The sequence below is a fragment of the Hypomesus nipponensis genome, chromosome 14, assembly GCF_054491055.1.
Source record: "Hypomesus nipponensis isolate SF chromosome 14, ASM5449105v1, whole genome shotgun sequence".
NCBI lineage: Eukaryota > Metazoa > Chordata > Actinopteri > Osmeriformes > Osmeridae > Hypomesus > Hypomesus nipponensis.
In genome coordinates this window covers 10,310,812-10,338,799 of record NC_140374.1, presented here as the reverse complement: position 1 = coordinate 10,338,799, position 27,988 = coordinate 10,310,812, and the positions used below count along the sequence as shown (strand labels likewise).

At 43.8% G+C, this 27,988-nt stretch overlaps 1 protein-coding gene across 1 annotated transcript in view; it reads right to left on the bottom strand.

The window, feature by feature from the left end:
- tln2b (talin 2b) overlaps window positions 1-27,988 on the bottom strand; it is a 90,167-nt gene that overhangs the window by 23,827 nt on the left and 38,352 nt on the right. The window contains exons 2-29 of the mRNA XM_084671983.1: window positions 24,549-24,722; window positions 24,330-24,427; window positions 23,978-24,107; window positions 23,265-23,417; window positions 22,673-22,815; window positions 16,103-16,230; window positions 15,737-15,800; window positions 15,440-15,544; window positions 14,045-14,200; window positions 13,042-13,143; window positions 12,844-12,920; window positions 11,402-11,585; window positions 11,122-11,235; window positions 10,561-10,669; window positions 9,671-9,879; window positions 9,251-9,349; window positions 8,615-8,782; window positions 7,788-8,082; window positions 6,464-6,630; window positions 4,847-4,975; window positions 3,415-3,528; window positions 3,118-3,231; window positions 2,816-2,950; window positions 2,511-2,639; window positions 2,321-2,423; window positions 1,181-1,389; window positions 706-825; window positions 321-518 (exon numbers count right to left, since the gene is read on the bottom strand). Coding sequence (XP_084528109.1) covers window positions 321-518; window positions 706-825; window positions 1,181-1,389; window positions 2,321-2,423; window positions 2,511-2,639; window positions 2,816-2,950; window positions 3,118-3,231; window positions 3,415-3,528; window positions 4,847-4,975; window positions 6,464-6,630; window positions 7,788-8,082; window positions 8,615-8,782; window positions 9,251-9,349; window positions 9,671-9,879; window positions 10,561-10,669; window positions 11,122-11,235; window positions 11,402-11,585; window positions 12,844-12,920; window positions 13,042-13,143; window positions 14,045-14,200; window positions 15,440-15,544; window positions 15,737-15,800; window positions 16,103-16,230; window positions 22,673-22,815; window positions 23,265-23,417; window positions 23,978-24,107; window positions 24,330-24,427; window positions 24,549-24,684 — 3,888 coding nt within the window. The 5' untranslated portion in view covers window positions 24,685-24,722. The remainder of the gene's footprint in view (window positions 1-320; window positions 519-705; window positions 826-1,180; window positions 1,390-2,320; window positions 2,424-2,510; window positions 2,640-2,815; window positions 2,951-3,117; window positions 3,232-3,414; window positions 3,529-4,846; window positions 4,976-6,463; window positions 6,631-7,787; window positions 8,083-8,614; window positions 8,783-9,250; window positions 9,350-9,670; window positions 9,880-10,560; window positions 10,670-11,121; window positions 11,236-11,401; window positions 11,586-12,843; window positions 12,921-13,041; window positions 13,144-14,044; window positions 14,201-15,439; window positions 15,545-15,736; window positions 15,801-16,102; window positions 16,231-22,672; window positions 22,816-23,264; window positions 23,418-23,977; window positions 24,108-24,329; window positions 24,428-24,548; window positions 24,723-27,988) is intronic.

The window sequence follows — 27,988 nt, the reverse complement described above, 5'->3', positions numbered from 1 at the left end:
CAAAATTAATGGGCAAAATAACCAGAACAAGAACATCATCAAAGATCTCATTACATTTGATTGTGTTGGAGCTCTCGGGGACAGCCCTGTGACTAAGTGATTTAGATGAAAAGATCTAATTATCAAACGAGTCAAAATAGTTTAAGCGCTAAAGTGACAGAAAAATTTGAAAGCACTGAAAGTTTGATTACAGTACCTCATAGGCATTCCAACTTCAACTATCCCCCCGTTGGTGGAACAGTATAACAAGCAAGCACTCTTTACTGGGGTAATCACCATCAAGTGACTATGGAGCTCTGTCGACAGATGACGGAACCCACCTGGGTGTGTCCTGCCATCTCTATCCCGGCATCCAGGAACTCGTCAAAGTCCTCACTGAACTTTCCGGAGGCCACGGCCAGCTGGCTGCTGGTGCCTCTGGAGGAATGGACCACGTCCCCAGCGGAGTGGTTGAGCTCAGCTGCCGTGTGGTTCAGGCCGGTCTGGGCCTCCTGGAAGGTCTTACTGCAGGGAGGGAGCTGTCGAGAGTGGAGACACATGTTACACAGCTGTAGTCTGTATGTTTCTTTAGATTTCCGCAGATCAGATTCGTATTTGTAGGAACGATTAAATCATGAATGGGTACAAATGACCAAATAATTTGTGTAAAGACTGTAGAGATTATTGATGTTTCTCATGTTTCCAAGTCCAGAGTGTAAGACTCACTGCATCCACCAAGAGCTTCTTGCTGGCTTCTCCGATGCTCCTGAGGGCCATGTCCACATCCTTCTGGCCAGGCAGGCAGTTCACACAGTTATTCAGAGAGTGGGATACAGCCTTGGCCACCTGGAACACAGTACAGCACAACCCTGCTCAGCCCAACCCAACACTTATCCTACCAAGGCCCCATGGACCCAGAACACAGCTATAGAATTCTGAGTATAATACAGCTTCAATGCAAATCAGCACTGAAGCAAAGCCCAACAATCCATGTCACTAATTTATGCCACTGTCCCCGGCATTTGCCAACCAACATGTTTATCTCCCACAGGGCACTGCCGAGCATCTGATGGTGAAGCTCATTGTCATGGAGAGGAGTTTTTACACATATCAGTCAGGGAGCAGAGGAGAGTGAAGGACCAGGGAGAGCCACCTGATGTGAGCATGACCAGGCTTAGACATCAGTAGGAACTGTCCTGACCTGTGCCAGTCTCTGCTGGCTCTCTGCGTCCCCAGGGTGGACCAGGGCCTGGTGGGCCTCGTGGATCAGCATAGCAGAGCCCTCCATGACGTACTGGGCAGAATCCAGCATGGCCACGGCAGCCTGGGGCTCCTTGGTACTGGCGGCTACACCTCGAGCTGCCTGGGCCAGCGTCCTCAAGGCCTGGGCTGTCTCCCTGGCAGCTACGCCTATACATGTAGCCGGTTACCATGGAGAGAAGATGGGGAGGTGAAGGGGGGATTCTCGTCATCATTCCTTCCCTGGACTTATTGTATCATGTTTTCAACTGCTATGTAATGCCTTTGCATAGAAATAGAATTATGTAATTCTTAGCCAAATTCTACAACATTTAAATCTCATTATCTGTGAAAAACATTAAGGTGAGCATGTTTAGCAGGTTTAATATGTATACTTGTGGAATAATTGCATACAGCTCAACTAGACCACTATCATGATGGGGCAAATATAAACCACCCCCATTGTTAAAACAAATTAGTTTTATAGTCAAATACGGCCCCATGTGGCATTTGCCCGTTACTTATTCTACACAAAACTGAGAGCGAAAGCAGCAAATTGCATCAAATTGCATTTTCCAGCCAAGTAGAGCCGATTGCTGAAGGAATGTTAAATCTAGTGAAAATAAGATTAATGAGGAGCGACTAGCACCCTGGGCCTGAGAGTGTGTGCTCAGTCTAGGAGAACTCATTGTTAGAATACACTATTCAAATCTGTCTTCATCGGTTCCTGAATGAGCACAAATTGAGCTGGAATTGAGGGCAAAAAATGCCAGGCCATACAAGACCTTCAGGGTCTTTCTTTTCTGCTAGGCAATAGTGATAACACCGCCACTAAATCAGGAATTTAATTACACTTGGATATCTCTTTATGCTCGTCAGGGTGTCTACTACCTACTCAATCTTGTTTTCCACTTCAACAGCTTTATAGGGTTCCATTTGCAGCAAATAATATTTGTTTTGCCATGACTCTTCATGAAAATCAAGCCTTCTAACAAGGGTAAATAAATAACAAGTCTGATACCAAGTGACCACTCTGCTGGTTGATAGAGATTTACAGTGTGAGTAAACAGGAAGGGGTTTCTGTAGTTCCCCAGGGCCCTACCTGTGTAGTGCTCATTGCCCTGGGCTGCACAGGTCAGCAGTTGGGCCATGGAGGAGCCCACAGCCTTGGAGGTACTGCCCAGATCCTGGGCACATTTCTCCAGCTGGTGGATTGACACACAAAGTTTAAAACATCTCTACCCTGTCTTATCTCATTCCAATTGGTGTTTTGGATGCTGTCGTTCACTGACCGATTCTCCAGGTAGAGGTTTGAGCTGGCTGTCAATAGCGGCCATCTTGGCATCCTGCAGCTCGCTCCTGAGGGTCTGGACGGCTCTGAGGGCGGAGTCAATCTCCAGAGGTCCACATGCTTCATGGGCCTGCAGCAACACGGGGGCACAAGCAGTCATCACAAACTTCTCATAAACGATTCATCAATTCCATTGTCCACACAAGACAATTGGTAAGTCTGGCATTGTCAGAGTGTTGCTTTGTATGTATCTCCAGGACAGTGAGGAGGCTGAGTTTGGACTGTGGCTGAGCGTTCAGTAGGCACCTTCTGGGTGGCAGTCCTGAGCTCTGCCAGGCAGGTAGCCAGGTTCTTAGCACACTGGCCAAGCTGCATGGCTGCAGCCTGGTCCGTCACTGTCGGAACTGCTGACTTAGCAGACGTCACCATCTTACTGCCAGGCTTGGAGGAAGAAAATAACAGCAACAGCATTACTGCGGCGGTTATATGACATGGCATGATATAAAGCTCGGCCGCTTGAGACATTTACATATCTCGAAGACACAAATTACCTTTGGACAGTGAGGTGGAATATGATGTGTGCGTGGGAGAGAGAGGGGCTCCAGTACCTGCAGGAAGCTCTGGCTGGCCATGATGAGTGTGAGCTGGGCACTGAGCTCCTCCGGCTCAGCCTGGCTGCTCCGCATACCCTGGACCAGCTGGGGGATGTGATCTGCCACCGCCTGCACACACACACACACATTTCCATAGATCACATATGGGACACAACACAGATATGAATTTGAAGCAGGGTGAAAGATGGTCATTAAAGCTGCCCATCAGAATTTTGCTATATGGTGATATAACAGTACATGGGTGGATATTAGAATCTGACCCTAGAGGTATCTTGTTGTCAGTGTGAGTACCTTGCAGCTGTGCACTAGCTGCTGGTGCGAAGCCATGTTCTTGTTGGAGGCTGCAGCGTTCTGAGCAGCTGCTATAGTCTGGGTGGAAGCAGCAGCAGCCTGCTTAGCAGCAATCTGTTCCACACACAGCCACAAGATTCATTAGACATCACTGAGATCTTTAACATGGCTAAAAGTCACAGCAACTTAAACTCCTCCTCAACATGACTTGATTTTATCTTTGTAAGAGGCCACAAACATCTTCGTCAAAGGGTTCTTCACAAATCTCCCAAGAAAAAAAAGGATGATGTGTCATGCTTTCATTTTAGTAATGCGCTCCCTTTTAGCATTGTTGTAACTTATATGTCTGAAGGTTGATGAATTGTCACTTTAGCTAACAATACGGCCCCAAAGTCACTGAGGGGTGATTTGCTTTGAAGCAAGGGTGAGATAGGAAGTGGAGAGAGGAGACATTCCATGTATTGTGGGTGGAGGGGTGGAGGGGTGGGATATAGGAATGAAAAAAAGAAACAGAACAACAATGACATCTTTGTCCTGGAAAATACAAACAAGAATACAGAGTTCTGGCACATCTCACAAGAAAAGAAAAGCAGCAAGAAAACCGTCCGCTTCCACTCTCTCTCTCTTTCACTCTCCCTTACCCAACCACCTCTTTGGTGCAACTGCAAGACAACACTGTATGCTTTGTACAGTACATAGTACACTCAGAAGAAATTCTATACAGGTAATGTTCAGGTCAAGAACGGATCCGAAACTTGGGGGATTGATGAACCGATATAGCCCTGTCTTCAGACCATATGAAGGGAGGATTAAGGAGCTTTGAATGTGCAGGTGGAGTCAAGATACACAGTCATTCTCTCGTATCACCCTTGATTCAATCTAAATGAGTCTAAATACAAATCTCTCTATCTTTTCTGTGGGAAGGAACCATCACCATGACCAAGCAACAGGGAGGGATAGAGATATTCCATGTGATAGCAGTCTGATTCTGGCCCGGGGTTGTGTGCTGTGTGCTCAGGCTGACTGAGTGCTGGGAGCATCAGAGCAGTTAGCGTCTAGTCGGGGGAGGATCGTTGATGCTGGCAGGCTAAACACAGATCTTTACCCTCACATGAACTCATTCACATCACTAATGGGATTCACCTCCCCCTAATGTTGCCACAGGAGAAGAAATCAAAAATATGCAAAATTGCCCCTTATTTGTGCAAATTAATGCAAAATGATTTGGGCATTTTGATATGCATTTCACAATGCGTTGGAGCACAACATGATATTTTCCAATCAATACCCTATACTTTTGTCAAATGGAAGCATTTTATATTGGATGGAGAAGTGCCTTTTGGTGGGTTATAAATTATAGCCAGGTGTGGGTGGCGACAGTGCTGTTGTAAGGAAGCATTACTGAGGTGAGGGCGTGTTGCTAGCGGCCCACCTCCAGCCTGTTGACCAGTTTCTTTTTGATGGCGTTCTGGGCGGCAGCGTTGGTTGCCACCCTCAGTCCCTCGGCCGCCTCCCTCAGTCTCTGCTGTTGGTCCTCATTGTCAGGGTATGCTGCTGCCCCCTGAGAACACACACGCATGCACACACACGCACGTGCAAATCCCACTTTAATGATAATCACAGCTCTGCCTTGGCATTGAACATTTCTCTAAACATTTCCCAAACACAGACTATATATTACATGCAAAATGGCATTAAGCATGGTCTGCTTTTTGACTGTTTCCAAGGAAACCGCCAGTACAAGACTCCCATTTCCTCTTAGTGATGGCAGCGATATCGTGATTAATGTGTCACAGATCAAAGGCATCTAATAAGCCATAAGCATGGTTTCACTTGCCTGAGCATTTCACATTGATAATATCCTGTTCATCTATACTTGTCTCTGTGGCCCAGGGCTTATTAACTACCCTTGGGGAGGCCTGAAATTATTTCATTTTTAATAGGAGCAGTAGTCCAATCTAACAGCAACCAGAGAACCCCCTGTGTCTTCTGAAACACAAAGACCAAAATACCATCCTGTGCTGAATGTTCTGTATCTGCAACCCAGCTGCTATAAGAGGGCCCTGTCTTGCACCCAGCGGAATTGACTTTATCAACGACGCAAGTATCATTTCACTTGACACAAAGCGGACTTTTCCCTCCAAAGACGCACGTCGGTAAATTAGGAAATGACCTTGCGCTCCCGGGGGCAGTTCAGCGGAAAAAGGAGGCGTGTCCCAGCGCAAACGTTCCCTGATGCTATTTTGCAGCTTCAGAAAAACAATTTTGCCACAGACCAGGAAAAAAGTAGTCTAAAGTCAATGGCGCGTTATTCAGATGCTATTTTAAGGGTGCATGCTTGGCCCGTGCGCACTGCTGGCAAGGCCAGGGTCTTCTTACTGCGAAACTACGTTAAATTGTTTTGATTTATTGTATGGCTGTGTCTATGTATGTGAACTTGATTTGTAACAATTGTGGCAATTTCCTCCCATGCCTGTTTAACCTAAGCTAATTTCGCCATGTAACGTTACACAAACACGGAATCTACTGTGGCAGGAAGGTGCAAACAATATGAAGGTCTTAAATTAAGTAAAAAAGTACAATGGTTAAAGTAATTCTAAGAACCAAACAATAAAAAATATAACAATTAAAACAATTAAATATATATAAAAATAAGATAAAGAATTTGAATGAGCAGCATGACTAGGCAACTTAGTGCAATGAGAAAACTGCTCTGCTTTTCCCATACAATGTCACTTCTCTATCTTTTACGGCCCTGATGAGAACGTCGGTCTCCTCGTCTATGAACCGCTCCTGCCGTGCGCCTGGCAAATCTGCCGTTATAATAGCAATTCTGATTGGTTTATTGCACCTTTCGCCCAAACCACACCCATTATGTAATGTAGCTACTTCAGACCAACCCATTTTTGATTTGCGCCAGACGCAAAGTCATTTATCCCGCCAGTAAAATAGCTACAGCGCCGGAGTCCCGCCCACAAAGTTACGCTTTGCGTTTTGATACTTGTGTTTAAGATTGTTAAAATAGGGCCCACAGAGTCCATCCTTGTACCTTGGCAGCCTCCACCATCCTGGCTGTGGCATCAGCCAGCAACTTGGCGGCAGCCAACAGCTTCTTGGAGTTGTCCATGTCCACCTCCGCCTCAGCGTCTGATCTCATGGCGTTGACCAGGTCAGAAGTTGCCTGGGCCAAGACCCTTGCCTGGCGCACCATCTCACCTACACAGAGACAGAGAGAGAGACAGAGAGAGATAGCAAAGGTGAGAGAGAGAGAATCACAGACAGCAAATGAAAACAGAGAAAGAGGAGAACCATGGCCCCCCCATCGATACCATCTCCTAGGCTAACAGCAGAGAGATGTGGTAACGTTGACGTTACATTGCACACCCCTCCTCCTGCTTCTTTTTCACCTTCTGATATCACACAGTATGATTTTGTGTTCTCTACTCTGGCTAAGAGCCAAATCAGCTTCACGTTTCAAGAGAATCATTCTCTCTTGCTTGCACTAAAATCAAATAAAGCCTGTGGAAAGACCCCGAAATATGAATAGTCTATATGGTGCTAGGTCTCCCCCTACGCTCATACTATAAAAAGCTATGACTCCCAAACACCCACCTCCAGCTAGAAATAACTATTGAAAAGATGTTCAGAGACATGAGAATCACATTATAGTCTCCAGTCTTACCCCAGAAATCCCCCAAAAATGCTCACTTTCATGAAAACGGGGAGGGTCAAACATACATTTTATACCAGTTACTAGGTTGTTCTGCAGACACATTGAGGATTTACTGGTGTGTTCAACCTTGCTTGAGTGCTCAGGTCATGTGTTTTCTTTTACATTTCAAAGACTCTCAGACACTGATTGAAAGCAGATTTGAAGCTCTGTAGTGGTTTTAGATGACATGTTTTCTTCAACCCCCTAGAGGATTGGCCTAGCTCAGAAATCCTTCAGCCTCATGGCTGAACCATAACAAATACTTCAGTGTTTGAAAATGTTAAAACAAAGTCTTGAAGGTCAGTTAATATAAACCATAACCTGACAACATCTTGGGTCCCCTCAGTCAAAATCAATGGTAACAACTCCTCTGAAAGCCTTCAGGATATGAAAGACGAGAAACAGAGGCAAGAACTGCTGCTGACTCGAGCAATCATTTATATTTGTCATGTCTCTGGTAATAGCCAGCCAAATCAATGTGATTCCATTTGATGGACACCAAACTGACTGGCAATCATTACCACAATGTCAGTCAAAATAATTCCTCTCCTTCCCTCGTCCTCCTCCTCTCTTCTTCACCCCTCCCCTCCTAATCCCATCCTCCACTGCCCTCTTTAGCTCTTCCTCTCCCCAATTCCCCCCTCCCTTCCCCAGAGCTCACCAGCATCTCCCATGGAGGTGAAGATGCTCTCCGTGACGGTCATGATGGTGTCGGTGGCCTGGTCGTAGCGGCCAATGGGCTCGCCGCAGCTGGCGTAGTGACGGACATGCTGCAGCAGGTCGCTGAGGGCCTGGCCCACCACGCCGGCCGCCGCGCTCACCTGCTTGAGGACCTCGCCATCGTCTGTGGCTGACAGGCAGGCCTGGACGCAGGTTTCTACGGAGCGGTCCACCAGCTTCCCAGCCTCCACCAGCTGCTCCTGGCACACAGGAGAGCTGATGGTGGGGCTCACCACCTGCACGGGTCACAGACACAGGAACAGGCTTGGAAAACAACTTAATCAGAGATGCTTGGAGGGGGCTGCTGTAAAATCCAAACCACAAAGCTTGTCTTATTATCTTATCTTATTTATTTATTTCCCCTGTATTTAACCAGGTAGGCCAGTTGAGAACATTTCTCATTTCTCAACTGCGAACTGGCCAAGATAAAGCAAAGTAGTGTGACAAAAACAACAACACAGAGTTCCACATGGAATAAACAAACATACAGTCAAAAACACAATAGATGAAAACATTTATATAGAGTAAGTACAAATGAAGTAAAGAGATGAAGCAATAAATAGACCAAAGTATCAAAACAATTACACTTTAGGCATTAACAATAAAAAAATACAAATAACAATCCCTTCAACTTTGTCTAATGAGGCACACTGTGGCATGTGGATGAAGAGGGCTTATAAGCAGCTATCATCAAGCTTTTCCCTTCTTCGCTTCTACTCTCATCTGGAGCACTTGGCTGGGAGACAGGGTGTGGCTATGTGTGGATACCTTGGTGCACGCCACCAGCTGGGAGGTGGACAGGGCACATTGGGTGGCAGCTGCGATCACCCCGTTCTGCAGCACTGTGTCCTCTGCCACCTGTGCTACGTTCTTGGCCTTGAGGACCAGCATGGCAGCTGCATTGGCCACTGCCTTGGCCAGATTCATCAGGATGTCCTGCAACAACATGCACAAGCTTCCATCACTGAGCCCAGAAGAGCACTTTGGAATATGTTATTGACTTTAAACACATATTAACATTGAGGGGAACGTTTTACTAAACTTTCAAAAAGTTTATTACTATAATCGGCACAAGTTCCATCAATGCATATTATTAAGATATAATGATTTTGTTATGTTCACAGTGATATATTGAGGGGGACCAATTGTATTTTCCCCTGGGACTTTTGCCCATGACTGTACAGTATTGCCTGTCATGTACATGGAGAAAACACAGACAGAAGACATGTTGTCAGACTTTGTGTAGGGTATTCTCACTGCTCATTACATGAGTATGTGGTGAAAAGCAGGCCTGGTCGCATGACAGAATAGTGCGCTGCTTTTAAACGAGGGGGTGGGAGTTTGTGAGTGTGTCTTCCTGTTTGGCAGCGGTGTCATAGGAACAGTGTGGGAGTGGATTCCAACCTGGAACCTCTCGTCGGTCTCGCCCTCCCCCATGTGACGCAGCAGGTCCCCACTGGCTTGGCCGATGCTTCCTGCCGCCGTCAACACCGTCTGTCTGGGCTGGGGATGACATCACCATGGTCACTAACAAAACCCACGCTCCCTCACTCAGTCACAGGCCTCACCTGCTCTTAGACAGGTGGGAGGCTACATCACTGACTCAAACAAGTCCCCAACTGATTAAATCAGACTCTCAGTGTCACTCGTGTCCTTAATGATCTCTTTTTTATTTAAGAAATGTTTTATGAAAAGACACTATGATAAAACGTTTTTAATTACATTGAAAACAGCAGAGGCAAGGTACATGCTTGCTAGCATGTCTATGGCTGTGTTGATGGAATGTTCCAGATGTCAGGCTGCAGCAGCGCCAGCTCCTCTCACCTCAGCAGCCGCGGGCTCCACACTCCTGAGCAGGTCGGTGACTGCCCCTGCCAGCGCCCTGGCGGCGCCCATCAGGTTCTGCCCACTGCCCACCTCCTTCTCCATCAGCGCAGCCAGCAGTTTCACTCCCTTGGACATCTCCGTCAGGTTGGAGGAGATGGTTGTGATGGCACAGCCCACGGCCGTGTAGTCTGTCTCTGTGGGGTCACCTGGAAAGGACCGGGGGGGAGACGGACGATGACAACACAACGCTGTTGACCCTTTCTTGTATGTTTAGCTGAAGACAACAGCCCAGACTACAACCTCCACCATACGTTAACATACATACTGCAAGAATAACTGCCCTGAGACAGTTGTGCAGGAATAAGCTCACACAGTGAGTATGTTATCCTCATTTGTTTAGAATAGTTTTTGCACAAGATGGTACAGTTAGAGGAGTTGTCAGTGCCATCCAACAGATGGCCGGGAAATATTAAATCCTGCAACAGGCTGTCAGGGACCTGTCTGGCACCGTGCCACCCAGGAGGGTGAGCAGAGGGGCAATACCAGCCAGTTCAGCTTCAGGACAACACACTTAGGAACTATTCATCACTGGAAATATTAATCAGGGCAAATGGGAAATGCTTCATTATTTAAAGGATATCTGAGGTCTGCCTCCCGGTGTGCTTGATGTTCGCTGGGAAAACGTGTGTATTGATTTTACATCCCAGGGTTACTTGGGCTTTAACTTAAGAATGTTTTCCTCGAACATGGCAATTTCCTCTCCAGCTTTGCCTAGATCTAGCCCAACAAAAACGATGATTCCAGCGCAGATATATACTGTCGCTGGGGGTTGAGAACATGGTTTCGACATTTCAGTTAGTTTGTTCTATGTTCTCCTGGGCACTCACCTGCAGTAAGGTTGACCACCGAGGCGGTTCCAGCAGTGATGGCATCCACTTGAGAGTGGATTTCATGTTTTGACTCGTCCACTTTGTTTTGAACCCAAACTCTTGATGCCTGGAAGGGAGTGAAGGAGTGGGTATCACACTTTGATATTTTCAGCTCATATGAACTTTTATGACGTACTATGCTTTAAATGTAATATCCTATATTTACAGTCAATTTCTAGCATCCAATTAAACATTAAACATGAGAACTCAAATGGTCCCCAACGTGACATAAATGACTCAACCTCGCTCTGGCCTAAGCACATTCTCTCTGAAAACCCAACTTGCATCTTTTAGGGAGCACCAAAAATCATTTGGATTAGGGAATTTATTAAATTTCTTTAAAAAACACATACACACAAAAACGTTGGAAGAATTAATCTCCAGTGAGCAGGAGGGATTTGTACAGGGCCTACAAAGAGAGCGGAGGGTTTGGGAAGTGCTGAGTGCAGTTGGAGCCGTGTCAGTCTGTGGCTATCTGGCTTTGCTATGTGAAGGGGGATTAGGGCTCTGAGGACTCACCATGTCGTGGCCTAGCGGAGGCAGTTTATCTACAGATCCCAGGTCAGACTGGGCCTGCTGCACAGCCTGCATGCTGCTGTTGATGGTCCCCATTAAAGCCTGCTGGGCCAGACTCTGACAACACACACCACATACTTTGTCAACGCACTGGGCACAATATATCAGCACACTTTATGTTCTGTATTTTTTGTAATGATGTGTCTTTGTATCACACACAAAATAAGCAAGCTGTGATCTCTGACTGTGTGACATTGGTGTGGATGCCAGTGGGCATGCTCACCAGGGGGGGCATGTGTCCTCTGTGCATCTGGCCCATAGTGACCTGCTGCTGGGCGGAGGGCATTGTGCCCATGTTGAATGTGTCCGGGCCGCCCACCGACCCCGAGCGGATGATCCCTGGGAGGGCCACTGAACCGTGCTCCACTCGGCCCACGCGGTTGAACTGCTGCTGCAGGATGGTTGACCTACAGAGACAGACAGACAGACTGCATGACCATTTGGATCTGCGTTACCTTCCCAAAAGGTATTTTTTACAAGGTCAATGTTTTACATCAACAAATTAACGACCATGTCAGATTTGGCGGTTTGTCACAGTAGCATGTTCAATTTAGTCTGATAGTAGGTGAAAATGACATATTTCCTGGTAGAGTAAGCAGATGCCAATGTCTCTATTGGTTAATTACTGTTTATTTTGAGGGGCAGCAATTACGTTTTGTGCTGAGAACCAAAACAGGAATCAATTGGCATACAAAACAGAACTGATGCCCATTTACTGTCTGCAAGAGAGGCAAGCTGGCTCCTAATGACTACCTGTCTCTATGCTCTATGTGGCATCTTTATTAAAACATTTTTAGCTGCTTAGCCAGCTACTGTACATGAAATGAGTAAACTGAAGGAAATAGCCTTCCCAAGACAGGATGTCTTAACAAGTACAATCACATCTGCAGTTTGTGGAAGAAATGAGATTTCCTATGTGTTTACGTAAATCACCATCAGGAGATCGGCTATTACCTTACCATCTGATCATATATACTGTCTTATTATCCATTCATATAAGTGTTCCTACTATAACCTAATGTGTTCTGACAGTTCTATGACGTAGCTTCCGCCTGCCTATAATAACAAACACCTATGGACTGTATGTTGTCTTTGTTTTTCTCTTTTCATTATAAACACCATCCTCTGACCCTCATGCCTCAGAGAGACTTTGCTAGAACTGTGGAGTCTGAACGGGTCATTTTATGTTGAGGTGTTCATAAAACTCAGAATGCAACTGAACTTAGTTATTCTGTTAACTAAGTTGCATGTATGTCTTCCTAATCACTGCATATTTTCCAGTAAAATACAATAACTATAGTTGAGCTGCTTTCCCTGAGGTTTTTCTATAGCTTGTCTGGAAAACGTAGGGAATATTCACAGAGGAGAGCACATACTGAAGTCACCATACAGTATTAAGGAATACAATTTTAGAATATACCAGGGAGAGCTATCTCACAGATGGATAATGCTATTTGAAATTTTTGAATACAGTTTTTCTTTATTTTTCTCAGAGGCACACAGCAGCGCAGACAGAAATGGGATTACATGCACAATTAAGCCTAGGTTTACATTCACAAGGAATAACTAGGCTACAGTATGGCTCCACAATATGGCTCGTCAGCGGAATGAAAGGACCTACAAAAAAAAAGCAGACAGTACACCGAATGATAAAGCCACTCTTACTTCTTTGGGGAGACTGACTCCTCCAGCATGGTGGATTCCTCATCTCCCTCTAACCCAAATCGATCCTTACTCTGCTTCTGTGGTGGGGTCATTAACAGGAATCACAGAATGCAAAACACGTATGGAAAGTAACATAGATTAGCAACATACTCAACTACAAAAAGGTGTTTTAGCTTAAGCTGGTAGGCAAAAACTTGCCTTTTTGAGGATGATGTCAATGTAGCCAGCGATGAGCTGAGAGATCTGCTCTCCTTCTGTCGTCTGAACCGAGTAGTAGCTCTCCTGATACTCTCCAAAATCCTGCAGGATACACAGAGAGATACAAAGATTCTTAAATTCCATCAACATAATCCAATATGCTAACTCCTACTCTTACTACTATACAAAAATATTAGCACATTTCAAACAAACAGGTGTAAAGGGTTCTGTATCACTGTGAAACATTAACCTTGAGCAATGGCCAAGCTATTGCAGTGTCTTGGACAGCTTTTCACCATGTCAATAATGTAATAATGAACTCTTATGGATGACCTTCATTTCCTTCACTTGCAGCCGGTAATATATGTGGGAGAGAAAATTTTTGCATGGACTGAAACCAACACTGTCATTATTGCTTGTGCTAATCAAAAGAAACCTTGTGAATCCTGCACACTGTATTTCACACTTCTTCAAAGACCTGATTAGATATGAGACATCCTCAGTTTCAGAATAGAAAAACTCCACACTTCAAAGGCTTCCTCCGAGAGACAGGGGTGTAATATTTCATTCAAATCAATGTTGGCAAATGTACATCTGAGTATCTATAAAATTGGTCTCCCTTTTAATCTTTAAATGGAGTATTCATTCCAGTTGAGAGCAGTCTTGCTTAATAAAACACTGTGAGAGAAAAATGGACACCACTGTTGACAATAACCAAGAAACAAAATTGAAAAATACTCAAATGAGTAAAGCATCTAAATGTTTCACATTCTTCCATCGCAATTTACGGTAAACACAGACTGATAAAATAACTAAACTGCATACTGAAAAGAAAACAATGGAGATTGTGGACTGAGGCAGCAATGCTTTGTAATTATTGATGTTGCTGAAAAAGTAGGGAGTAAAGGTTTTCCCTGAATGAATCCCACCAGAGCATGACTGCATGGGTTTGGTTGAGGCAGAGGCCTGTAAGGTTGAACCAGTCTTTGGTAGAGGGACCTACCAGTGTGAAGCTCTTGGGAGAAGCAGCCCATCTCTTCACCGTGGTCAGGGGCCACTCCTGGACCACGTCTTTAGTCTTCTCATCCACCCTCATCACAGACTCTTTGGTTATGCCGAGCAACCGAGGGACGAGCTTATTCTTGCTTTTCATCTTTTCCTGAGGATCGGAACAAACACAACTGTGTTATTGTAGGTGTTGGACACTTAGGCAGATGACTGCAGGACTCTCTATGTGTGTAGAGAGGGGATTGGCGGTGGAGTGTTGCTGCTACCACCACACAAAACTCTCCGAAACCCCAGAGGAAGTGCTGAGGGCAGGTGGGAAGTGACCCTGCAGAGTTCAGGCTTGTTTAACTGACAACCACCCACCCCCACCCTCTCCCTATTCTCCCGGTACCTCCCAGGCTGCTGGGGCATTACAAGAGTACACTGTCAGTGTATCAATGCTTCCAGCAGCTTTCTGCCAAGCTCAAGTGCTCTCGTCTCTGCCCACTGCAAATCCATTACGCCTCACTTCAGAGCATGAGTCTACACTTGGCTGCTCTCCAGGATCACTGAAGACTGTGCAAAATTAGTGGTTAGGGAAGACAGGGGAGTCAAAAATACCTTCTGTCTTCAGGCTATTGTTTCCTGTTCAGGGTCAGAAAATATAGCTTTGAGACAGCAACAAAGGCAGCTCAGATGTAGAGTAGCTTGTACAGCTCAAAACATATCACCCAAGGGCAGATAACATTATCTCAATAATCAGGATAGCTATGTATAGAGACCTATTCAAATCTTCCATTGTCTTTGGTTATGCTATTGATATAATTGAGGCTGTCTGCTTTGTGCTCTTCGTGGAATTTCAGGTTTTCTTATCTGACGTAGAGCACCCTGTCTGAGATAGTATCTTAAATATTTAACCTTGGGTGAGGTTTTAGAACTTCTGTTGGCTCTGGAATACACAGCACAGGGTGAAGTCTTGTCAGAGTGTTTAAACTGGCCTTTACCCCCTCACCACACACACAGGCCTACAATAGAAGAGAACTTGTTCCATGAGCCCTGAGATGGGGTTTCAGCCTTGACAGATAACAAATGGAAGGTTGTACTGAGGTGAGATGTACCGGTAGTTTTTCTACTGCACACTGTATGTGTTTTGGGATGAAATCGCTGTGTGAGAGAGTGCTAGGTAGTAAATTATTCAGCAGTATTTTCAAAATCCTAAAATCTCTTGCTCTCTTTTTCTCGCTCTCTGTCTCTCGCATTTCTCTTGCTCTTTCCTCTCTCTCGTCATTTCTCTCTCGGTGTTCTACCAGTCAGCTTTCTTTTATTGGGGTTAACTTTCCATTTACGGTCTGTTAAAGGCATAGTACATAAGTCTGTGATAGAATAACACCTTTCCACTATCACAGCTTACCTTCACAAGGAAGAAAGACACCCCATATGTTTGCAGGGACCTTGCAAGCTTCACATACTTCACTTTAGCCTCAATTTCTGCCATTTCACCACAGCTCTTGTGATCCTAAAAACAAAAACATGAAAGAATCAGTGCTGTACTATCACTATATTTTGGGGGTTTTCAAAGGCTGTTTTAGGGACTTGCTGCTTTCTGTGCAACAGGAAATATGGCTAATGTATTGTTCAGGCCTACTGTAGTGAAAATGATATTTTTAATTACAACATACTGGACAGAACTAGAATGAACTGGACATACCTGGAATATTTTCTTCTCTGACCCTCTCTGCTTGATATACTCTTTCGGTAGAAACTCTTTCAGGCTGTGTACATGAAACACATTCAACAGCTTTACACTAATGATGCACCCCCTCCGTTAGCATACTAGAACAAAAGGTAAGTTTTGACCCACCACCAACACAGTTGACAGGGGTGTTGAGATCTTACATCACTTTTTAAGTATCCCACTCTTAGAAACATTGCAAAAGATCATCCCCAAATAGATAAACACAAGATGGGTGGATGAACACTGGGATTGTAATGTACGGATGGAAATCGATAGCATTACTTTATCCTGCAGCTATCTGACAAAGCATTGCTGCAGCTATCCAACAAAGCAGCTTACTCCAGGAATCCAGGCTTGTGTTTATGTTCCACGTGGGGTCCAAACTGGATCTGCGCCTGGATTCCTGCAAACTCACAGGCTTTATCAAAAGAGACAGGATGGGAGCCATTCAGTATGTCATCTCTGGCCTACGGGAGAAAGAAACATAGGGAGGGGAGAGAGAGAGGAACAGAGAGAAAGAGAGAGAGCAGGAAAGAGAAACAGGAGAGAGAATATGTGTGAAAATCATATTCAGACAACCCACCGCTACATTCAGTGTTTTGAAGGATGCTCTAGAGACCAGTGCCTGCGAAGAGAATAAGTGTAATCGATGCACAGAAATATCTAACATACTTTTACGAGAATTAGCCAAAATACTTGTTCATGTCATTTAAAGAGTATCTCTATCATTTCAATTGAACTGTTTATATAATTTACGAGCAATCCATCGCATAAAGGGATGGAAGACAGTGCAGAGTGAGCCAGGCTCTCAAAACAGAGCATAACCAGTTTAAACTGATCCACAATGTGTCATTAATGAGTTATTTAGAACAGCTTTGTTTGAATGAGTCTTTATGAGGCGTCACTCATCGGCGATGCTTCTCAGACCACAACTAGACATCTGTTGAATTTCAGCATCTCTTCAATCAAAGTCGTGCCTATAGGTTCCACAAACGTTTAGGTACAGTAGCTCTGAGTGGAAAAAAGACAGCTTCCAAACGGCAGTCTAAGTCTGTTGTTTTCTCCTGGGACCAGTTTGTTATGCCTCTCTCTCACTTTCTCTCTATCCCCTGCTCTTTCTCCCCTTTCTTGCTTTGTCATTCCCCCTGTTTTCTCTCTCTCTCTCTCACCTCCTCTCGCTCTAGTCATCTGCTGCGAGATTAATGGCTCCCTGTACAGAGAGGCCTGACAGTGAGAAAGCCTCCATCAGAGCATTTCCTCTTTTTCGACACAGACTCAGCTCACTTTGTTTAATATGCCCCATTACATCATCAGCCGACCAAACAGGACTTTCGACTGAAACTTCTGCAACCCCCTCCTCCTCTCAGAACCACACCCTTTCAGTGTGATGCAGTGTAGTCGGTTGGATAACTCATGTTTACTTATATCCACAAAGATCCCTTTCCCCCCGTGAAACAGGGTTGTTTTGTGAGGATGCCTGATGAAAATCTGTCAACACCAGCAGCAGGACTTCAGAGGAGGGATAGAGGCCAGGACAGTTCACAGGGCCGGACAAAGCCAGGGGCTACAGTCCACCAGCCCTGTAAGTCAATCCAGTGTTGTCTGACCAGACCCACTAACCAGAGTTCACTATAGCCACAAAGTCGCACAATAAACGCTGACAGTGGCCCTTCATCCAACGCATACAACGATCGATCAGTCAACTCATCAATCAATTGACAGGCATATCAATAATTAAGACCCCTGTTTATAGTGCAGAACACAGTCTTTGTGAACAGAGATATGTATTGTACAGGCAACTAGCTGTGTGAGATGTGACACATAGAAGTCAGGAGGGGGCCCTATCTTGCACCCAGCGCAATTAACTTTGTCAACGACGCAAAGTATCATTCCTAGTTTGCACTCGACGCAAAGCGGACTTTTCCCTCCACAGATGCACGTTGGTAAATTATGGAATAACTACGCTCCCGGGGGCGGTTCCGCGGAAAAAGGAGGCGTGTCCCGGCGCAAAAGTTCCCTGGTTCTATTTTGCAGTTTCAGAAGAACAATTCTGTCACTGACCACACTGTAAAAAAAAAAAAAAACTGTGTAAAACAACAGAAACAATCTGGCTTCTTTTTTTTCATTAACATTAATTAACCGTAAAATAATTGTAATTTTCCAGTACCAAATGTAGCCTACGAGATATATCTGTAATATCACATTACAGGCTGTTCTTTGCTGGTAAATATGATTTTTAACTTCTCTGTCAAAAACTACATTTTCAATAACAATAAATATTCAATAAAGCCCCAATAAGTTATTATGATTTAACATGTTCATTCAAAGCAACTTGTGTGCACAACACGCGGCTCCCAGATGCTATAATAAGTATTCAGACACTATCGGCGCTTCAGATCATACCTGTAGCGCCGGCTAGCTATACAAACTACTTTAGAAAGGACTAAAGCTCGCCGCATATTTAATTTAAAAGACAGGTTGGATTGCGATCTAACTGGACAACATTCACACTCAGGCTTAACACTTAATGTATCCAAAACTACAGACCATCACATTACACATATCAAAACAGAACAAACACAACAACAAAACTCCAAACAATGCTTATCTAACTAAGCTTAAACCTTCAGCTTGCCGCGGGGCATTCTGGGTAACAGCAGCGTTGCCGCTACACAACTATCTATTCCAGAGGTCTTCAACCCTGGTTCTGAGGGACCCCCTGTCATGCACGTTTTAGATGTTTCCCTGCTCCAACACACCTGATTCAAATGAATGGTTGTTAACAGGCTTCTGCATCACTAGATAAGGACCCATTCATTTTAATTTTATTAATCAACGTCCTACTCTGGCGTCTTTACATTCATTCATTATTTTAGCAAAAGCGACTTCCAAGAGAGAGCTTTACTGCAAGTGTATTGGTCAATGATCATTAACAACGAGATAGCCCCGAAAAGACTTTTTCAGGCTTTTGTAGTCTTTGATATTGACTGGTGCATGCTGGGATTGCATGACGTCAACTAGGCCTACAAGAGCTCAGTTCACAATTCAAGGTTCCTATGTCTAAACCAAAAATTATGTTATTAAAGAATTTGTCCGTGGGATGAAAGTAAATATCTGCAAAATAACTGTTAAAATAGTTATTTTTGATTGAAGTGAAGTTATTTGTTTTAACAGAACATTTTGGTGAAAATGTTATTAATATTTGCAAAAAAAAAACAGACATTTTAGTGTAGGCAATTTGTAAGTGACAACATTTGGCTGTAATTCTTATGTAAAATTATACATTTACAGTTTTCCATTTTTCTTTCTATCTGTATTTCATGTATTCCGAAATACAGAAAAAAACATGTATCATTTAAAGAAAAAGTGGGGTAATTTTACTTTTTTTGTTTTACAGTGCAGGAAAAACAGTCTAAAGTCAATGGCGCGTTATTCAGATGCTATTTTAAGGGCACAAGCTTGGTCCGTGCACACTGCTGGCGAGGCCAGGGTCTTCTTTCTGTGAAGCTACATTACATTGTTGCGATTTATGGCGTTACATTTCTTCAATGATTATAAAAAGATTTTCATGTGAAATCTCTATGTAGGCCTATGTGAACTTGATTTGTAATTGTGGCAATTTCCTCCTAACCAATGCTAATTTGGGTGGGTTTCTTCTCCCATCTCCATCAGAATTCGGTTTATTCGCCATGTAGCCTGTTACACAAACACATAATTTACTGTGGCAGGAAGGTGCAAACAATAAACATATACAGGTCTTAAATTAAGTAAACAAATTCTAAGAACTAATTTTTTTTTAAACATAACAATTAAAAAAATAAAATATATATAAAAATAAGAATAAGAACGTTAGCGAGCAGCATGAGCGGGCAATGTCTCCCATACAATATCACTTCTTCCTGACTAGAAAGTCAGTCTCCTCGGCTGTGAACCGCTCCTGGCGTGCGCCTGGCAAATCCGCAGTTATAATAGCAATCCGCCATGGAACAAGCGCTGCTCTTAAAGGGAATGTAAAATGACGCTCTGATTGGTTTATTGCACGTTACGCGCAAACCACACAATTAGTAATGTAGCTACTTCGGACAAACCCATTTTAGATTTGCGCCAGACGCAAAGTCATTTATCCCACCGGCAAAATAGCAACCGTGCCGGAGTCCCGCCCACAAAGTTACTTGCGCTTTGCGTTTTGACACTTGCGTTTCAGATAGTTAAAATAGGGCCCAGGGAGTCTTTATGTGTGTGTGTGTTATGGGGGGATTGCTGGTCCGAATAGGTTGTGCTATTACATGTTTATAATTGCTACGATGAACAGCCTTAAACAAGCAAGCTATGGCTGGACTCTCATCGACCATGTTATTGTTGTCTTGTATCTTTTAGTCTTTTAGTTGTGGCCAACTGCGGGTAACCTAGCCCAGGGGGTGTCCAAATCCAGTCCTCGAGGGCTGCTGTCCTGCATGTTTTAGATGTTTCCCTGCTCCAACACCTGATTCAATTAAATGGGTTGTTATAATGACCATTCATTAGAATCAGGTGAGCTGGATCAGGGAAACGTACATCATAACAAAGGTACAATCCCAGGCGTGTTAAATTACTGTAGTCTCTGTCAGTTTGGGTTCGAGTCCCGGCTATAGATCTGCATTTTGTGGTCTCAGAACTTGTATGACAATAACATATGTTTATTTATGTTTGACAACATTACATCCAGTTAATTTAATGTAAAGAAAGTGAGTTGGGTAGTCCTCAGTCACGTTCCTTGTCTGGTGTTAGCCCACTGCCAACTAAAGAACACAGCGCCAGGTGCTACTGTGCTGTGCTGAAACATAGTATGCATGGCACAAATAACACCTGGCTGTATGCACGCCAAGATATCTATCAAACAGTTAGACGTAGTGCTCGTGTGGCGTAGGTGTTAGGTGTAGTGTACACTACATGCATGCGCTGTAAACGCGTCTTCTAAATACGTGTGCACATCACCAGCGCGACAACTATGTGACGTGTGTAACGCCTGTGTGTCCGTTGTAAGTGTATGTAAATTGCTCGCGTGCATTCAAAGGTTTGATGTCATTGCGCAGGCATATGCAGGGAATAGTGAGTCCTTTTGCATATAAACCAAGGCACAAAATACCCCCTTAGTGTGTGTGTGTGTGTGTGTGTGTGTGTGTATGTGCGCGTTAAGAGTGGGGGATGAGCTCATGCAAGCTGCACATCATTAATAAACATTGGAGCTAATCACTGGGGTGCAGTCGCTACAGAATGCCAGAGATGATATCATATTTCACACTCACAGTTTTAACTTACTCATTTTCCAATAGTGGGGGGCAACTAGTGATCAAAGGGATCTGCTTAGTAGAGTGTGTCCTCAAAGAAAGGGAGACATTAATGTGTGTGTGGTATATGTGCATCTGGTGATGCACATGAGGGCAGCACTACATGGATGTCAGGGGTTGAGAGTGAGGCCTGGGGTACGTTCTGGCCACAGAAAGCCCCCTCTCTTTAGCTCTGGCAGCTCTGAGCCCCGCTGACGAAAGTGAGTCACTGGAATCCGAGCGACCGTCATGAGGGAACACTGTGTCTGTGATTTTCTTGTGTGACATTCATGTCCGTGCGAGCGTGAGAGAGAAGGACAGGGAGCGATAGAGGGGGATGGGCAGATTGAGGGCTGGAAGGGAAGGAGGAGAGCGAACAGGAGGAGGGAGCACACGTTTTTTGCAAGAGGAGATACGGGTTAGAGGACGGAACATGGTAGAGACTTGCGGTGTGTACATTGTGTGCCAGGGCATGAGAAGGAGATGAAAGTGTAGGACAGACAAGGAGGAGCAGGCAGCGGAGGGAGGGAAGAGAGTTAACCTAGCGTGTATCTATGGGTGCATAAACAGCTCCAGTAGAAAGTGTGTTAACTGAAGATGCATTTATGCTAGTATTGAGTATATGTTTCATTGTGAGAGTGCACATTCTCTCGCAGTGTTTTTGTGAGTGTGAGTATGTGAGAATGTCTCACTCTCTTTCTGTGAAGGTCTCTCTCTCTCTCGCTCTCTTTGAGTGTGTGACCTGTGTATGTGTGTCTGTGCCTATGCGCCTTTGTGTTTTTGTCAGTGTGTGTGTCTCTGTGTGTGTATGGGAGTACAGTATGTGTTAAGTGTTTTCTTGCTCCTGTGAGCCTAGGTGTCAGTAGGGAGCTTGCCACCACCTCCAGCCTAGAGAAGGTAATGTGGATGCACTGGGGCATGCAGTGAGCAAAGCCTGCCTGGTGTATAGTAGGCTCAGCTGACTCCCCCAGGGACACGCAATGTCAGCAGCCCTCCACACACAAACACACATACAGGCATGCACACACACACACACTGTACAAAACACACAAACCAGGCACAACCAGCATGGCCACAGACACACATACCAAGCAAAAACAATGAAACAGCAGAGGGCACCCACACAGTCAGACCGATTGTCTCCCTATTTGTCTATCTGTCTTTCTGTTTGTTTGTCTGTCTCTCTGTCCGTTCATCCGTCCGTCTGTCTGCCCATCTGCCAGTCAGTTTTGGCATTCAGTGACTGGCTAACACTCAACCCTTTACTGTGAGTAATGCATATGCAGTAACTTCTCTATGTGGTGTGGCACTTCCAATTTTAGCACAATAGGTATTAGACCCCACCAGGAACTACTCAACATTCAACACACTTGACTAACACAAAGGAAAGGACTCTCACAGACCAAACAACCATTACAGTAAATGTGATACAAGGTACAGTCGTTCTAAAGGACATACTCTTCAGAAGAGAGACAGGTACTAGCACTGAATACACTGTAATCATCACAGCTCTCTAATTTACAGCTTTCTGAGACCTACAGTAACAGAAAATGTGCAAAACAAATCTCTATACTTTGCATGTGTCTGTGTGTTTCTGGCTGACCTGAACATAGAGCAGGTTAAGCTGGACAGGGTCTCGTGAATCCACGTTCTGGTCGGAGTAGAAGAACTTGCGTCTGAGGAGCAGTGTCTCGCTCTCCTCCACGCCCTGCTCCCGAAAAGTCCTGCTGTGATCCAGCCAGTTCACTGTCACAGTAAAACACATACACACGTTTCTACATATACAATTTAACACAGCACGATACACACTTTTACAGTTGGGGTGGCGGGGCTGATGATAAGACGCAAGACAGACGTCGCAACTGTGTGACCAATGATTGGTTGAGTGGCAGATAGAAGACGAAGGGAGCCATGGGAATACTTTAGCTATGAGGTACTGTATGTATTGAAGTGCTGAACAGCTATAAGGTGTTTCTTCTTTAATTGCATAACCCTAATGGTAAGATAAAAATGTTTGTTTTGTAAAACTTTGACGAAGAACAACAAATCGGACATAAGCTCTGAAGCAGGGTTCTAATGGCATGACAGTGCATTTCGGAAAGTATGTGTGTGTCTGTGTGAGTGTGTGTATCCGTGTGTGTGTGTTTGTCACATAAGGTGTCCTCATATGTTCCTGTCCTCCTTCCCGGACTTACAGTCGTCGTCTGTGTGGAGCTTGGCTTTGAGCTTCTCCATCTTCCTTTCATCTCTCAGCAGGGTCCTGTCCTTCTTCAGGGTGCCCATCCCGTCCTCCTTCCTCTCCTCCACCTGCTCCTGGATCAGCGAGTACTCCTCATAGTTGGTGATCCCTAGGAAGGAGTAGCGAGCGGGGAACACTCGGATGGGTGGAGGACATCAAAAGGAAGGTTGAACACTCTTTTTCTATCCCTCTCTCTCTGTGTATTTCTATACTTTCTCTGCCCAGATACACCAGCACAGCCTAGCTGGCAGGCTGCCAGAAAACTACAACGAAAGCTGAAGTGAGGAGGAGAGGAGAGGTCAAGCAGAAAGGGCCTTAACAAACCAATGCCAAATGAAGAGATCCGTCCCACACACATCCCTCTTCTCCTCCCCCAATGGAGCTTTGGTGCAGGGCTGAGCTTTATTAAAATGTAGGTAACAGGTCTAGGACAGGAGAGGACTAGCCCTGCTTTACCCGCTCTATACATACAATTAAATATCCTGCTCAAGCTAATTATATGCACTGAGTACACAATAAGAGATTGCATAACAGGGCCTCACAGTCTGTTGCTATATGAAGTGAAGTGCACATGCCTGGTCCTGCAACGTTGGCTAAAAATAGCATTGTGTATGAATAATTCAAGGCGAGTGGATGGGTGGACTAGTTCCAGTTAGCTCAGTCCCTTACCTATTCTACTGCATATAGTGACCAATAGCTCCCCCACGGTCTTCGAGTCGTCCACCATAATGGTTTTGATGGCCCCATCAAGCATCTTGATCTTCTGGGGCCTCTGCTTCTTCTTGTACTCCAAAACATCCTATCATGAAGAAAAAGAGAAATGAGAGGTGACACCTTGGACAGAATTTGACATGGATATGGAGGCTTGGAGAGGAATATGGCACACACATGTTATTGTAGAACAATGCTAAGACTCTAGATATCCCACTTTTGAACCGTTCAGTGGTGTTAAGAGGATAGAGATGTCTGTAGAGGTTACAGGTCTGACTGTGCTCCAGCCTGGTGTCCGATTGGTCCTTACCCCATTCCGCAGCATGTAATAATCCAGTGTCCTCCCAGATTCTAGCCAGATCCCCTTCCTGGGATCATCATCAGAGAGGAACAGGCCATAGTCGGAGGCTGAAATACAGACAAGTGAAAAGAGAGAAAGAGGTTGAGAGAGTGAAGAGAGAGAGGATTGGTGACTGCCCATGTAGCCTCTCATCTGAGCAAGCTCTCCCAGCTCTGAGTGTCTTCTTACCTTGTCCAGTTTGCGCCTCAGGGACCCTCTCTCGAATGATCCTGCAGGCATCGTAAACGGGTGTGGAGGGCTCAAACTGCATAGTCTTCACCACATTACACTGGCGCACACAGATCTTCAGTGACAGTGCAACCATCTTGACGAGTGGTGCATTGGCGTCACTAACCTTCACACCTACACAACACAAACATATACATTATGAACTAAACTGTGCCAACAATGCTTTGAGGTAGGACACATACGGTAATACATTTTAATTGGGTATACACACCAGTGTCGAATGCAATGCATGTATATTTGCTAGGATCTGCTAGGTCTGTCAGGACATAATTGTCACTCATTGAGTCAGTCCTCACATTCAACTTTCCATCCTGGTACAAGTTCTTTTTTTTGTCATTTAGCAGACACTCTTATCCAGAGCGACTTACAGTAAGTACAGGGACAATCCCCCCGAGGCAGGGTGAAGTGCCTTGCCCAAGGACACAACGTCATTTGGCACAGCCGGAAATCGAACTGGCAACCTTCTGATTAATAACCCGATTCCCTAACCGCTCAGCCATCTGACCCCCCTGAAGTTCTTCATAGACAAAAGCAAGGATCTTAGGAAGAATCATCAAGAATACAACCAGAATCACTGGCAACACTCAAGCCCAACTCTCAGAGCTTTACAGTCACGCAGTCAAATGGAAGGATCCATCGCTAAGGACCCTTCACACCCCTTTCACCAACCCTTTCAGATAATCCCATCAGGCAGCTGTTTCAGAGCACCTCTGGCCAGAAAAAGAACGTACAAAAACTCTTTCAGTGCAAAATCAATTTTAAACATATTTTTTTATGCAGCTTTGCACACCTGTTCTTATTTATTTTAAGGACTTTTGTGTTTTAATGTACTGTAATTTTATGTGAGTCTTTCACGGGTATCTCTTTTATGCTGTTTGGGAGCCCAGACACACAATCTAAGCCAGTACATCCCCTAAATGAAAACACTCCCCCCGAATCGGATGACTTGTTCACCTCCCCCCAATACAAAAACACGCTCCCCCAGATGGGAAACAACATTACATTAACTCAAAAACACATTACATTAACTCTGAACGGAAAGGGTAGGTATTAAACTTCAGCGCTGATTGGATGCAGTAGGCTAAGTAACAAGAAATAAGAAATTGATCAACAGAAGTAAAAAATGCCTGACAAAGTTGCGTGCACCATGACATTTGTTTGGCTATTGAAGAATGTAACAAATCGTAGGATAGCCTACTTATGCAAAAGTATTGCATGTTAAAGGAGACATGACATGAAAACTTCATTTTATGAGGTTATTTAACATTAATATGAGTTCCCCTAGCCTGCCTTTGGTCCCCAAGTGGCTAGAATTTTCGATAAGTGTAAACCAAGCCCTGCGTGCCCTTACAAAAAAGAAGTATACTTCAAGTTTATTTTGTATACTTAGTATACTTAGTATAAAAAGTATACTATTATCGTGTTACTTAAAGTATACAAGTAGTGTACTAATTTATATACTTTTTTTGTACTAAGTAAACTGAATTGGCCCACTTTTTAGGTCATTTAGTACACTGTAAAGTACACTTGTAGTGTATTTCAAGGTTTACTTTTGAATACTGCAAAGTAGCCTGCGTAGTGCACTTTCAGTTCATCAAGTATACTTCCTCAAGTACTTCAAAGTATACTTTGGAATACTTTAAAGTAACTTGTGTAGTGCACTTTCAGTTCATGAAGTATACTTCCCAAAGAACCTCAAAGTATACTTTCAAGTGCACTTTCAATTAATGTAAGTACACAAATTTTAATAGTAATACAAATTTTAACACTATTTTCCACCTTGCATCATGGGAATTGACTAGCCAATGAGCCACACTATCTTCATTATTTCACGTCGTTTTTCGTTCTTCAGTCAGTTTGACAGTAAAACCTTCAAATGCATAATGCAACCCTTCTGTCTGCTTCTTTCTCAAGTAGCTTCCATTGATACTCCAATTAATAATTATTAGTATAAGAGTATAGGGCTTCAGAATGTTTTAGCAGTAATTAAGGTTACAGCTTCAGTAACAAAAAAAGATTCAATGTGCAAAGCACAGTAGATTTTCATAGACATGAAATGTAACCTGTAATGTACTTTAAAATTATTCTGACTGTTTTTTCTGTATAATAATAGAAAACATACATCCTACTCCAGAAGAAATGTATACCATTTTCTGTTTCTAAGCATAGTATATCATAAGTGAACTATTTTCAAAGCATACTTAAAAGTATATCAAAAGTGAACTATTTTCTAAGTATACTACTTAAAAGTATATCAAAAGTGAACAATTTTCAAAGCATACTTAAAAGTATATTAAAAGTAAACTATTTTCTAAGTAAACTTCTTAAAACTATATATAAAAGTGAACTATTTTCTAAGCATACTTCTTAAAAGTATATCAAAAGTGAACTAAAAGTGTAGTATCCATATTTGAGTATACTTATAGTATACTTTAATATACTTCTTTTTTGTAAGGGGTGGACAATTCGTTTTTTCTTCTGAAAAGTCCTGTTTCCTTCAACTGCGTTTTTAGCGTGCGCATAGTACTTATTTTAATATTGTGAAACGTTAACAGCATATCTTAGATTATTTTATAGGAATGACCCTGATTAAAATAAAGAGTATAGTGTCATGACTCTGAATTGTTAACACAAATGTTTCCTCTTTCCTTCCAACCAAAACGACCAAGTTCATGATAATGACATAGTACGTGGACTAGTTGTTTGGCTATCAATGTTTAGGTTTAACACACAATTTATGCTTTTGCATAAGTAGCCTATGCTACATGCTTCGATAACCAAACAAATGTCCTAATGCACGTAACTCTGTCATTTTGTACTTCTGTCGATCAATTTCTTATTTCTTGTTTGTTAGCCTACTGCATCCAATCAGCGCTGATGTGCAGTACCTACCCTTTCCGTTCAAAGTTAATGTAATGTGTTTTTGAGTTAATGTAATGTCGTTTTCCATTGGGGGAGCGTGTTTTTGTATTGGGGGGAGGTGAACAAGTCATCCGATTTGGGGGGACTTGACTCGTATTCGGGGGGAGTGTTTTCATTTGGGGGATGTACTCACATTAGGGGATTTGATTCGCACTTCAGGGCCACCGTAGATGACGTTTTGAATATGAATTTGAATCTGTATCAGTTACCACAGCGTGTCCCAGCTGTTTTGCTTTTGGAAAGTTAATGATAAGAGAAAGCTCAGCATGCTGTGCATAGCATGAGTTGAACCAAGGTGAGCTTCGTAATCTTTCAGGAGAAAGCAAACATTTCTCTCTCCAATCAGTTTAGAGGATGATACACAAGCAAAGTACAGCGTTATTATTGGGCGTTAGCTATGTCACATACTATCATCCCTTTGAGGATGTTCAGGCACAGTAATGTTTGTGGGACCAATG